The sequence below is a fragment of the Trichosurus vulpecula genome, chromosome 7 (assembly GCF_011100635.1).
Source record: "Trichosurus vulpecula isolate mTriVul1 chromosome 7, mTriVul1.pri, whole genome shotgun sequence".
In the NCBI taxonomy this organism is placed as follows: Eukaryota; Metazoa; Chordata; class Mammalia; order Diprotodontia; family Phalangeridae; genus Trichosurus; species Trichosurus vulpecula.
The window spans coordinates 53,556,278-53,571,327 of NC_050579.1; the positions used below are offsets into that span (position 1 = coordinate 53,556,278).

The window sequence follows — 15,050 nt, forward strand, 5'->3', positions numbered from 1 at the left end:
GCTCCCACCCGCTCCCACCCCCAACACCCCAGCCCAACCCAGCCCAGCCTAGCCCAGCCCAACGCTCTTCTCTGAACACCAGCTCCCTTAGCTAGGCCTGGCCACTCTCAGTCTTGTTCTCCTTCCCTTCTCCCTCCCCTTCCATAGACCCCGCGGGGGGGACTTGGCCTCTTTATAGAGCTCCCTTCCCATTAGAGAGTGAAGCTAGACCGGGATCCTAGTGTATGCGCTAGTGAGACAGAGCTTCCCCATCCCCACCCCGCCCCCAATCCCCTACTCGGGCCCGGGGCTCTGAGCTCTGGAGCCGGGCAAGCGAGGCCTCGAGGTGTGTGCCAAGCACATGTCTAGGCTGGGCGTCCTGCTTCCTTGTAAGGGCCCAATTACTTCTCCAAATGGATTGATTTGTTGCTCCTAATCATTCTTTTTGTTAATTGGGAGTGGGGAAAGAGAGAGAAAACAAGTGGGAGTGGAGGGAGGAGGAAGAGAGAAATCGAGAGAGACAGAGAGATAGAGGAAAACACTGACAGATAGAACAGATTGACACAGATAGACAGATACAGGCAGACACAAACAGAAAGGGAGGCCAGCAACAGACAAACCCTGAGACTTGGAGACTTGGTAGTTTACTGGTCGTAGAACAAAAAGCCTGCTCAGAGTCGAGTGTACTCCCCCGTTTATCCTCTGGCTCCGCCGCGGATCCCTTCTCTGACCTCTCCTAAGCTTGACTCGAGTGACTGGGACCTCGTACTCTCCTCTGGAGCTGAAGCTGCGGCCTGTGGGGAGCTGCCACCAGGGTCTCTCTCCGGCCCAGAGAACAGGACTCGCCCCTTGGCCAAATGGCTGGCTCCTTAGGGGGAGGGAGGCCTTCGAAGAAGTGGGTCGCCTCTTCTGCCAGCCCGCTCCTGCCTCCCGCCCTCGATCAGCTTTGTCCTCAAAGAGCGCCCTCCCTTCTGCGTCTCCCTTTCCCTTCCCTCGGCCTCTGTCTCCCCTGGGTTCGGTACTCGTTCCCTACTCCTAGGACTGGGGTCAGTGACTATGGTCTCTCCCCCGCTTCCTGTCATTCCCTAGGGATCCAGGGGAAGCTGAGGTGTCGGGAGTGGGGAAAAGGGGTGCTGACCCATCCGCGTGAGTGTGCGTGTGTGTGTGTATGTCTCTGTGTGTGTGTGTGTGTATTGGGTCGTTCCTGCGGCGCTCCCCCACCTCACCATTAAAAAGAGGGATTGATTCCTTTTTGTTGTTTTAACCCCACCCCCAGCCTCCAAAATGATGCTAAGTCCGGACCAAGCCGCCGACTCGGATCACCCCAGCTCTGCACCCTCGGACCCCGAGTCGCTGGGCGGACCGGACGCTAAAGTGCTGGGCAGCGTGTCGGACCTGGAGCCAGTAGAAGAGAGCGAGGCTGATGGCAAGGGCGGCAGCCGAGCCGCGCTCTACCCGCACCCGCAGCAGCTGAGCCGCGAGGAGAAGCGGCGGCGCCGCCGGGCCACTGCCAAGTACCGCTCGGCCCATGCCACCCGGGAGCGCATTCGCGTGGAGGCCTTCAACCTGGCCTTCGCCGAGCTCAGGAAACTGCTGCCCACCCTACCCCCGGACAAAAAGCTCTCCAAGATCGAGATCCTGCGCCTGGCCATCTGCTACATCTCTTATCTCAACCATGTGCTAGACGTGTAGGGACGGGAGTCCGGGGGGAGCCGGCTCGTCTGTCCCTGAGGCCCAGACAGACCGAGGCGGCGGTGGCCGGGACAGTGGTATTGGGGGTTCAGGAGGAGGACGCAATGCTGCTGCTGCTGCCCAGGAATGACTTTGATAAGCGGAGAAGCTTGGAAAATATTCTGCCTAGGGAAAAGGGAAAGGTGGGGCCACCCCTTCTGATCTCGATGGGGTGGGAGGGAAAAAGGGGAGCATTACGATTCCGGGGATGCAAAAGGTTTTTGGTTTTTTTTTCAGGCCAGGAGTACCTCATGAACCCCAGCTGAGATAGCCACCTCCAGGCCCCCTCTCTCCTGATTATCTAGTCTATCCCTTGCATGGGTCAGCTTGAGCTAACTCGAGGGCTTGCATATTTTCACCCTGATCTGCCACTCCATCTTTTCTTTTCTCTTTTAAAGGATGAAGGCAAAAGGGTGTCTTAGACTAGTGGGAATTTATCTCATTGAAAAAAAATCACCAAACATTCAGGAAAAAAAAAACAAAAAAGAAATCTTTTCCACTGTGGAGATTACAGGCCTAGGAAGATGGGAAGGAAAGCTTTCCTTTTGTAGTGACAAGAAATAATGTAGAAAACTAGCAAACAAAAACAAACAAAACAAAAAACAAGTTGGCTATTTTGCAAGGCTAAAAAGAGAAACAGGAGAAAATAAACACATTGTGAAAAGATTTGAACTTGGCAAGATCTTAGCTGCAAGATATGAATATAGAAAAAGAAAAATCCATATTTACATGGATAATTTAATATCAAGTTGCTTTTTCAGGCTAAGTGCCCCTTTACATATCCAAAAACATCTACTTGTGACCTTAAACATGTGACCCATGGGTGCAGTTAGAAAAAAAAAACAGAACTATTTTTTATTTATGTTATAAGGATTAGACTATTTTTTTCAAGACATTTATTTTTCAGAGTGGTGACAATTTTACTTTGGATACTTTGTGCCAATTTATTTCTATAGTCGAGTGTTTACACTTTTTCCTGTGGAATAATTATGTCTAACTTTTTAAGTGTTTGTTGGGGTTATCCAGTGGTCTTCTTTTTGCGCCAATTATATTGCACTTGTATGACAAACGCTCCTCCCTGTTTCTAAACATATTTTATATATTCAGATGTTTGTTCTTGAAGTTTTTTTTTGTGTGTGTGAGATCAGCAACACTAGCACTTCACTATTATAGTTTTTTAAAAAGAATTACTTGCTGTTATTCTTATCTGTAGTTATGTCAGAAAAGTACTTTGCAAACAGTTTATATAAGGAGAGTAGCTTCTTTGTGTGTGTGATGTATGTGTGTGGGATGTTTTTAGGAAATTGAGTTATTTTCCTAAAAAAAAATCCAGAACTACTTTCCTCTGTGACAACCAAAAAAAAAATTCTATAACCTGAAAATGTTTCATGTTCTCTGCTGTGAATCTCTTAAAACAAGGAGCGCGTTTTAGAGACAAGAAAAAAAAGAACACATCTGCTATCCAAAGATTTTAGTCTTTTTCAGGGTTTTTTTGTGTCTCTGTTGCTTTATATAATGCAATATTTTGTAGTGAAAATAGATATAATCTGGTTTCTATCTGACGCGTTTTTCATATCTCATGAATGGTGCGCTGTTTTGCATATAAATAAAGGTATCCAATACAACTAGTTTTCTATTTTTTAACTTTGCTCTCTGAAAATGTGAAATGCACTATAGCTGGGCATAACATGTTCTAATAGAATTCAACTCTTCAGAAGGGGTAAGAAGCTCCTTAAGAATCCATGTTTATGTGACAGAATATTTGATCCACTTTGTTGATGTGACATACAGTATAGCTGTAGACACAGCTCACATGATATACACATGGACCATGATCGTTATATATGGGGGAAAAAGATATACTGTTACTAAACACATACACACATACATACACATATACATACATATGTGTGGATCTCTATGGAGAAAGTGTATGTGTAAATATGTATGTGTATATATATATATATATATATATATATATATATACATATAACACACACTTTTGCCTCTGCTATGGGCATATATGTATGTGCCTGTGTGTGTACACGTTCTCTGGGTGTCTCTTTATATGTCTATGTAGACTTTCTGTCAATAGCATGCAGACAGTTCAGGCATCCCACCACTCTCTTGTAAGACTTAAGAGTCCAATCGGGACTCAGACTCAGAACTTAAAACTAGTTAGCATAAAAGAAAAAAAATTATAATAACCTTGAAATGTGAAGTACTATTTATAAAATATATAGATAACATATGGGCACAGATCATGCTTTCATAGATAAACACAGAGCATGTGGAGCACTAGAAACAGAGCATATTTTCACTGGAAAAAGGCACTGACGTGCTGGTGGCAGTGTCTACACAATGCCAAACATCTGGGTGAAAAGTTTAAAATTCAGTCAATCATCTGGTTATTGGGTTTTTTATGTGCAGATCATCTGGAGGATTGACTAAAATGTTCATTTTTCATGCAGATATCTTTGTGCTTGCTATGTGTTCATATGTCTTCATATGAAAGCAATTAGGAATTATATGTCTATATTTGCATATATTACATAAATTCAACATGTTATTACCAAACTTGAGTAGCCTCTTCATATTCAGGAGGGGACCAGAAACATGTTGTAGTTCTGGACAAGAAGCCTAGTGGTGCTTCCCCCTGCCCTGTTTTTGGAGAATGGCCTGGCCTCACAGCTGTACTCCTGGCTATGATTCTCCCCATCTTGCAGTAATGTGTACTGACTATGCCAGTCTGCTCACCCATATCCAGTGAGAGAGTTGGGCTCTGCATTATTCTGTCCAGTTATCTACTTTGTGCCAGGGAACAACACAGCCCTGCTCTTGTATTCAGGAAATAAAATCTACTTCCTGCTTCTACAAATCTTTGAAAGGCCTCCTTCTTCCAGTTTATCTATGAACAACTTCTAGTGCTCAAATCAAAAAGCCAAGTTCATTACCACATCACTAATAATAAGCCTGATTCTCTTCTTTGCAATTAGGAAGGGACTATCAATTCACTCTCCTGGGGAAAAAAAGAGTGGAAAATTCAGCCTCTGATGCACCCCTACATTTGTCCCTTCTTCAGTCAAGGACAAAGGGAGAGAATCACACTCTGGCTATTAGCAGTTCCCATGATCCCAGGATATGATCTGTCTTGTGCCATTTTAAAATCAGCCCAGAGAAGCACTCCCCAGGAAGAGGACTGGCACTTGCCTCCTTTGCTCTACAGACAGGCAAACATCCCCAGTGTAAACCATGGGCAGAGAGGTTCTGCTCAGGTATCATATTAGAGTGGTCAAACATAGCAACTGCCATGTTTGCTTCCCTGATCCAGCAGCCTTGTGTGCCAATCATTCAACCATTCCTCTGCCCCATAGCTGCTTACATATTGATACAGGAGGCACAGTCCGTTCTTTGGGCTCTCCTTACCTCATGTTGCACTACCTATCCAGTACAGTGACTTGCCAAGGGCAATCTTGTCTCCCCACTGGAAGCCAGGTCAACTTGGGTCAGCTTATAACTGTCACTAATACCAGTGCTACTTCCTACGCATGTGCCATTTCCTTGGGTCTCATTCACACATGATTGGCCACTTGGCACCAAAAAAAAAAGAGTCAGACAGACATGATCTTTGCATTTTAGGAGTTAATAGTCCAATATTACTTAAGAGTCCAAGATTAGTTGATAGTTAAGAGTCTAAGATTACTGACATCAAAACGCATCATCTTCTACTGACAGCATATCATTTTTCTTCACCTAAATGTCCTATTCAACCCTTAAACCCCACATGTCCAAAATTAAACTCATCATCTCTCCTCCCAACCCGTACCTCCTCAAAAATTCCCAATTTTTGTTGAGGGCAGTAGCTCTCTCCTAGTCATCCCGATTCAAAACACTACATTTATTCTAACTTCCCTCTCTTCCACTCACAACTTCCAATCATCTGCCAGGTCCTGAATATTCTACCTCCACAATAACTCTTCCATCTGTTCCTTTTTCTCCATTCACACATCTACCAATCTAGTGATGGCCCGGGTCTCCTCTCATTTGGACTATTGTGATAGGCTCTTAACTCTTTTCCCTGCCTCCAATCACTCCATTCTCCAATCCATCCTTCACCCAGCTGTCAAAATAATCTTCCCAATGCACAGTTAAGATCACCTATCCCTTGATCAAAAGCCTCCAATGACTCTTCAATGTCTGTAGGATAAAATACAAACAACTTATGCTGGTTTTTAAGCTCCTCTACTACTTCTCCAACCTCATTTTCCACTGCTTTTTTTCTCACATGTTCCTTTACAGCCAAAATGGATTATTAACTGTTCTCCAATTTCATTTTCCACTCTCTTTCACCCATGCACTCTCATGGGCTGTGCCTCTACTCCCACATCTAAAACACACTCCCTCTTTATTTTGACTTCTTGTTACAACCATCATTTATTAAGTGCCTACCATGTGCCAGGCAGTGTGCTAAGATCTGATGACACAAAGAAAGTCAAAATCATAATCCCTGTCCTCAAAGAGCTCATATTATAATGGAGGAGACAAATACAAACAACTAGGTATAGACAAGGTACATAGAGAGTAGATGGAATTTAATCTCAGAGGGAAAGGCACTAGTAGTTGACGGGACTGAGAAAGGCTTCCTTCCGAAGGTGGAACTTCTTAGAATTATCTTCCTCTGAGGCTCAGTTTAGGTATCAAAGATATCTCTGAACCACTTTCCCCATCCCCCAAGCTGAAAATGTTCTCTTCATTCTCACATTTTTCTGGATAACTTTGTCTTCTTCTTTCCTTTGCCCTAACATATTCTATCTTGTCTCAAATATATTTGTGTGATTGCTGGGTTCTCCCAATAGTAAATTGTAAGTTCTTTGTGAGTAGAAGCTGTTTTGGTTTTTACATTTTTATACCCATTACCTGAGAGGCCCTGGGGCATAGTGGATGGAGTGTTTGATTCATAGTTGGAGACGCCTGGGTGTAAATTCCTCCTTGGATACTTATCAGCTGTTCAAGAATGTACAAGTGTGGAGCCTCAAAAAGCCTCTCTGAGACTTGTTAGATTAGGCTCTTCCTCATGGCTCCACTAACAAAACCACAGATTTTTGACTCATATGTAGTGCACATACTGGCAACTTAATGAGTATCTAATTTAATTTGTTGGAGTAAAAAATAAACCATGAACAATACATAGGCTCATAATAGGATGCTCATATTAGGTAAAATTTGGCAGTAAGAATTTCTGAGAGGTAATAAAGGAAGGGGATGAACACTCGGGATAGGGCTATACCAATAGTAAATGATTACTAAATGTTTCATGTATTCTGTAGAATGCAATGGAGTTTGATGTCAAGGTGGTTTTGGTACCCACGGGTTGAGGAAAGTTCTTCATTTCTTTCATCAGCCAACGATCATCTTACGAAGAATGTGACATTTTCAGAACTGCTTTAAATAATGGAAAGGTGCCAGTGATGTCTGGGGTGAGGCACTGGAAAAAAAATAATGATAGCAACTCACATTAACACAGGGACAGCTAGGTGGCACAGTGAATTAGAGCTACAAGCCTGGAGTCAGGAAGACCTGAGTTCAAATACAGCCTCAGACACTTGACACATTTACTAGCTGTGCGACCTTGGGCAAGTCAGAATAAACAGGCATACCTACACATACAAAAATATTTATAGCAGCTCTTTTGTGGTAGCAAAAAATTGGAAATTGAGGTGATGCCCATCAATTGAGGCATGGCTGAACAAGTTGTAGTATATGAATGTAATAGAATACTATTGTGCTATAAGAAATGATGAGCAGGTGGACTTCAGAAAAACCTGGAAAGACTTATATGAACTGATGCTGAGTGAGGGGAGCAGAACCAGGGGAACATTGTACACAATAATAGCCATATTATGCTGTGACTGACTTGGTTAGACTTAGGTCTTCTCAGTAATGCAAGGATCTAGGACAACTCCAAAAGACTCACGATGAAAAATGTTATCCACATCTAGAGAAAGAACTTTGGACTCTGAATGCAGATCGAAACATACAATTTGCTTTCCTTTTGTTTTGTTTTGTTGTTTTGTTTTGTTTCTTCTTCTTGTGGTTCCTCCCATTAGTTCTAATTCTTCTTGACATCATGACTAATGTGAAAATATGTTTAATATGACTGCATAAGTGGAGAATATATCAGATTTCATGTCATCTTGGGGAAGGGGTGGGGAGGGAAGAAGAGAAAATTTAAAACTCAAAATCTTATGGAAGTGAATGTTGAAAACTAAAAATAAATAAATTATGTTTAAAAAGAATAAACAGGCATACGACACAGCATAGATTCCAACTGCCCTTTCCATTGACCATGTCCTAGAGCAGGAGTCCTTTATCTGTTTTTGCATTATGGGCCCCTTTAGCAGCCAAGAAAATTTAAAAGCCCCTTCTTAGAACAATGCTTTCAGTGCATAAAATAAAATAGGAAAGAAAACAAACAAATCTCAGAGACCCCTGGTTAAGAATCTCTGGGTCAAAAGGAAGCTGCAGTGGATAGGAAGGACCATTGCTTCAATGAGGCTTTGGAGCAAGTTTTCCTGAAATGAATAGAATGGACTAGCCAGTAGACAGGGGGAGATGAAGAAAATAAGATTGGTTGAGGGTCACTAGTATTGGGCTTTGGCAGAGCAAATAAAGATCTTGGATAGTCACCAGAGAAGGAGTTGCATGGCATGGCAAAATAGGGATGAAACTTTGCTAAAAATCTAGCATTTCTACTGAGGTTAAATGGTGCTGAGGACAAGGAGGCCAAGGTGTACACTGTTGCCATAGTGATGATAGGTGCCAAGTAGAGCCTGGACTAAGAATGTAGAGATAATGGCTCAGTGAAGAACTGAATACCCACTCCATGCCAAGCACTGTACCGGAGATAAGTATGTGCCATAATCTGCCTTCTAATAACTTATAGTCTAACTGGAGAAAGATAACTGACCACCTGACATAATCAGAAGATAGTATAAGGTAATGTTTCCTCTGCGGCTACATTGTGTGGTACCGATTGGTATCTTTAAATGCTTTAGTAGTTCATTGTGGGTTGGGAAGGTTTTCTGGATGAAGTGAGACTACAGAAGAAGGGGTAGAAATAAGAGCTATTTCTTAAAGAATCTTAGGAAGAGAGAGAGGACCTTTATTCAAGAACTGTCTCTGGCTGCTATTGGCTGTGTGACTACTGACAAGTCATCTGCTTATTTATCTCAGTTTCCTCATCTGTAAAATGGGGATAAGGATACTTGTACTACAGTATCTACCTAATAGTGTTGGTGTAAGGAAGATGCTTTACAATCCAGCAACACTGACCATTCTGCTGTTCCTCAGACAGGAATGTCATACTTCCTCCCGAAAGAACATTTTCACTGATTGTTTCCCCCTGTCCCCATACATAAAATTCTCCCCTTCAGCTCCCCCCAGCTTCCTTGGCTTTTTTCTAGTCTCAGCTAAAGTCTCACTTGTACAAGAAGCCTTTCTCAGCCAGTCTTCCTTATTCTTGGCGCATTTCCTATGTGACTACTCTGATTTATTCTGTATATAGCTTGTTTGTACATAGTTGTTTGCACGTTGCTTCTCCCTGTTAGACTGCGAGCTTCTTGAGAATAGGGACTGATTTTTGTTTTTGTATCTGCCTTTATTTGTATTTCCAGTGCTTAGAACAATGTTAGGCAGAGTAGGTGCTTAATTAATGCTTGTTTACTGACTTTCAAGGGCTATACAAATTTGAGCTATTATTCTCGTTGGTATTCTCTTGACCCCCAACAGAAACTATAAGGCACTTGGGCAAAGGATGAGGCAAACTATTCACTCTCTCCCCCAGAGTGTGCTACATGCTCTTTGGTTACTTTTCCCAGATATCCATTTGGTGATAAGCTGGTCAGATACCCTGATTAGGCAGGACAGACCTGGATTTTAACTTCCTGTCCCTGAAAATGTATACTCATTATACCTCACTGGTCCCTACTTCCTTCCTTTTCTTCTTGTACGGGAGCTCTCTTTAGTTTATATTTACTTGTTTAACCACATCATTGGTGTATCTCTAATGTGTACATGTGATTTTCAAGCAATTTTATAGTTGATCCAATCTACTCTTCTTAATTGGTTTCCTTCCTCTTTTGCCTGACTATTTATATCCTTCCTCTAACTCCATTCACCTCTCATAGCTCCTTACTTGTCCCAGCCAACCAAAATTCATTCTTAACCTTGTTTTCTACCCCTACTTCTCTGAAAACAAGATTACCAAGCTTCCTACCCAGTTCCACACTTCCCTTGTTCTTCCATCCCTTGGCATGTCTAACACTATGGAACTTTGACAATAGGTCCATTTTATTGCCTTGAGATGCCCCATGGGTAGCACTGGATCTATGTAGTAACTGATTGATTCAAGCTGTAGTCAAATTGAATTCTATCTATAGTCAAGAATTTGGGATGGGATAAATGAAAAGATTTTCTTCCATCCATTTTTAATTAGGCACATTGAAAATGTTCCCAGATGGGTAGGTGAGACTTAGGCAAATTAGGATCTATAGTGATCAGAGCAGTGGGCTTAATTCTGTAACTTGTATATCAGAGATGTGAGGGTAGAGAATTAATTTAAGGGAGTCCTCCACGGGTTTGGAGTGAGGAGGGCAGAATTTGGGCACTACCACTTTTGTTCCACTCATATGGGCAACCACTAGTTTTCTTGCCTACAGGGTCTTGGTACCACGAGAGCTAGAGTGGGAATTTCGAGTCAATATTACGCCATTAAAAGGAGGCAGTGTTTCCATGTTTTGAGAAAAAGTTACAAAAAAATTACAAGATATAGTTGAAAGAATATTAGAATGACAACACATAGGGTCAAGTCCTGCCTTTCTCACTTTATAGCTATGTGACTTTGGGCAAGGCTGTTCTCCTCTCTGGGCCTTCTAAGTAAAATGACTGTTATCATCCCCAAGGTCTCTCCCAACTCTCCTGTTCTATAAATCTGTGACCACATGCCACTCAGGAGAACCAGAATTCAAAATTATACATTTTAAGAGCTGGAAAGAACCTTAGGAGCTCAGTAGTCCAACCCCAACATTTTGCAGATATGGATACTAAGACCCAGAAAAGTTAAGTGACTTGCCCCAATTCTGTAAATGGCAGAGCTTGTCATTTGAGCCCAGATTCTTTGTCTCCAAATACAGTACACTTCCTATTACACTACACTGCTCACTGGGCTTGCCCACTAAGGTCAACATCAGACATGCCAGTACCATCAAAAAAGGTAAGGCACTGGACTTCCTCAAATATGGGGCCCCATTCTAAGTCTGATCCTTGAAAGGTTCAGCTGCTGACAACAAACACACATTATTGCTCTCTATCAGGCCTCTGGAGGATTCAGAATGAGTCATTCGTCGGGTTGAGCCTCCTAGCACTCACGCTTTGGGAAATAGTTAGAAAGGCTTAATGGTTAGGTCCCTTTGCATTATTCCATATACTTGGGGAAAGAAATCTTTGTTTTTTATACAGGAGCTTTTTGTGGTAACCAGAGAACTTGAAGAAGCAAAGTAAATACCCAGTGGGGAGAGAGGGGAGGAGGGAAAGAACTATTCCTTTCATATATAATTACCATAGAGACCTATTTCTACTCCTGATAAGTACAGGTTTGTCAGTTTCAACCAACTTGGGCTTTAAACCTCTTAGCCTTGGTTCTCAGCTTTGATACCGCTGTAAGCGCAACATTAGCCATTATTTTCTTCGATTGTGACATATTATCTATTGAAGGGCAAATTGATAACTCCAGTAACGACCAATAAGAAAGAAAACAAAGTCTCCCTAAACTTTTAGGGTGATATGGAGTTTCTTTTTTATACATATAATGTATATTATACTGACTGGTCGAGAGTTATTAAATTGTCTTGACTTGTGTCCAGAGTCTCTTTGTGTGTGTACGTGTGTATGCTGGGGGTGGAAGACTGGGACGTGTGTGCCTGTGCTTCTCTCCCCTCTTATATTTGCATTTGGGGCTTAGATTTGTCTTTGGCTTCTTGTATGGTTTGGGATGAGACCCTCCCATCCCAAGGGAGGGGGGCAGGTGTTGCTCCAGTCGAGCGAATGGAACCAAATTACAGGACCGTCTGTCACCTCCTCTGGGAGAAGGTAGAGGGAGGGAGGGGGGAACAGGAATGAAAGAAGGGGGGAAAAGGAGGGGGAGGGGAAAGGCGACTACATGATGGAGAAAAAAGAAAGCAGAGCATTCTATTGATGCACATAAGAGTTTGAAAACATGAGTCGTGACTCCTGATTCTTTCTCTTTGCCTTAAAGATGAACATAAACATTAGAAGCAGTGCACAAATAACACAATGGACTCGTGGCCAGGGATGGTAAGACAGGAGGACAAGAGAACATTTTGGGGGGATGCAGCACCAGCTTTCATATAGAGGGTCATGAATTTCTGCAGGAGGCAGGACAGCAGGGAGCGCCTCTCTCCTCTCCTAATGACCCTTTTGGTGACCCTCAGCCACTTAGTATAGGCCGACAAGGCGCCAGACAACACATTGCACTGAATTTTTTTTCCCACTAAATTGACTGATTTTTTTTCTTGTTTGTTTGTTTTTGACTGAATTGACCAGGGCTGCATCTTCATACATCCCAGTGGAAAATAGAAAAGTAATCATAATCCACGGGTGTACATTATAGAGAGCAAAATAGCTGTTTGAATTTAGCTTTTAAAAATAACTAGAAATGCCCTGATCTTTCACTTCAGCCAAAACATCCCATCCAGGTGGCATGTGTCGATACAACCCACACCAGTTGCAGTGTTTCAGTTCATTATAATAGACAGTAATTAGTACGCAGCCTCAATTTACTTTTCTGTGAGATTGGATTAATAATACCAGAGAGTATATAGTGCTTTCAGGTTTACCCAAAACTTTACATATGCTCTTTCATTTCAATCTCTCAAAAATTCTCCGAGCTATTTTTCAGATGACAAAAACGAAGCTCAGAGAGATTGTGATTTGCTGATAGGTTATACAGACTTGTCAGAGGCTAGATTTGAATCCCAGATCTTTCCCAACTCCATGTTTAGCACTTTCCCCTGTATCCCACACTTCTTCCACATCAGCATCAGAGTAATGACTAATTAATTTTATGTAATTTTATCAATAGGTGCATCCAGGTAGAACAATACATAGAGTACCGCGCCTGGAGTCACGAAGACTTGAGTTCAAATTTGGCCTCAGACACTTACTATCTGTGTGACCCTGGGCAAGTCATTTAACCCTGTTGGCTTCGGTTTCCTCATTTGTAGAATGATCTGGAGAAGGAAATGGCAAACCACTTCAGTATCTCTGCCAAGAAAACCCTAAATGGGGTCATGAACAGTTGGACACGACTGAAATGACTGAATAATTTCATTGATGCCTGGAAATTGCTTAGAGTCAATGTGGTGTGAGTGAGTAGAATTTTGGAGAAGGAGTCAGGAAGAGCTGGGTTTTAATCCTCTTTAGAGATTCAGTAGCTATATGACTGTAGGCTAGTTACTTAATTTCTCTAGAGCTTCAGTTTTCTAATCTGTGTAATGAAAATAATATTTTCACCTCATCTATGAAACTTTTTTTCTCTGACCTCTTAAAGCTCTTAATATGTATCAGTCTATACCACACAGCGAAGACCCTGAGTAAATAGTATAGATAGTACTATTCTCTGGTTATTTCAATGTGGTCATTTTCTCTCCCCAATTAGATAATAATTTCTTTAAGAGTAGGGACTATGAAATTTACATGTCCAGTATCCCCTACAGAAGTGAGGCCACTGGGAGGCTTGAATGAAATGATGTAGTTAGCCTTTGCCAACCTGAAGGTGTCATACAAGTATCAGCCACCATGACTGCGGTTTTCTAATACAGCTGATAAGAATGAATATGCTCCTGCTTGGGAGCACCTCCAGAGATATTGCTTTTATGGGAGGACCAAGAGAGATACAGCCCAATGTTATTCTTAGTTACCTGAGGATAAAATAAATGGAATGATGGAGAATACTGTCTAAAAATAATGGACAGGAACAATTATTTTCCATTTTCAAATAAAAATTTTTAAAAAGCCTTTGTGGTACCAAGTAGAAACAAGGAAACTAAAGAATCCTGGAACCAGATAGGGAATGGCCATCAATCAATCAACAAATAGACATTTATTAAGCACTTACTATGTGTCAGACACTGTGTTAAGAACTAAGGGTACAAAATGAGGCCAAAAAAAGTCCCTGCCTTCAAGCAGCTAAGATAGCAAACTAGGTCTCTGTCAATTTCTGGAGAACTCTATAGTGAAAGAAGTGTTTGAGTCAAAGTAGCCTTGTCCTGTCTCCCTTTTTCTGGGGAAGGAAAGGATGAAGATATCATCAGTTCCCACTTGCTTTTTTGGGGAAAAGAAAGGCAACTGGGGCATGGGGTTATGCTATACCACTTAACAGAGGGGAGAGAGATTTCTTCATCCTTCAGATGACAAAAATCTCTAGGAGCGATATTTTCACATGTGTTAAGAGGCAGGAATTTCCAACACAGAATATCCCAGGCAAGATTTGAGCTCCAAGGACTCTATTAAATACCAAACTATTTCACTGAAAAGTAACAAAAAAAATTCAGGCCATCATACAGATGTGGTTGTTACTTGGTGTCAACCATACAGAGGTATAAAAACATCTGGATTCTTGACTGCATTGTGCACTTTGTTTACAGGTTTGCTGTGATATAGACACAATCCAAAAATGGTTATTGAAAAGAAGAGTAAATAGGCATAATAAAACAGATATCGTGAGTTTTCAGGGTAGACAGAGAGGGTGTGTGTATGTGTGTATGTGTCAGAGTGAAAGATATATATGCATATATTATATATATATATATTAACATACATATATATACATAGAGAGAGAGAGAGAGGGAGAGAGAGAGAGAGCGAGAGCGAGCAGAAAGCAGGCAGTGATAGGAAATAAAATAATAATTAGGAAAAATGTGAAAACTAAATTAAATTAAATCTCTTAGAAAGAGAATATTCTCCATTTTCTATAAATCTTTGAACAATCTCTACAAGTAGAAAGTGCTTAATTATGGTGTATGTCAGGAAAACAAGTAAACTGAAATTGGAGTCAGAAGACATAGTTTCAAGTCCCGGAATCCCTATCTCAGTAGTTGTGTAGCTTTGGAAGTCTCAGGAATCTGGATCTCTGAAATGGGCATAATGGTACCTTCCCTACCTGTCTCATTGATTATCTCTAGCTGATGCTGTTGATTAGCTCATAGGGTAGGTAAGATGATATAATGGGGGGAGAAAAACAGCTGGATCTAGAGTCAGAAGAC

At 41.7% G+C, this 15,050-nt stretch overlaps 1 protein-coding gene across 1 annotated transcript; it reads left to right on the forward strand.

The window, feature by feature from the left end:
- Nucleotides 1–836: 836 nt before the first annotated feature.
- On the forward strand, nucleotides 837–1,671 carry NHLH2 (nescient helix-loop-helix 2). Its single transcript, XM_036769428.1, is given in 3 exon segments — nucleotides 837–953; nucleotides 956–1,025; nucleotides 1,256–1,671. Coding segments are annotated over 3 exon segments (603 nt in total).
- Nucleotides 1,672–15,050: the final 13,379 nt, after the last annotated feature.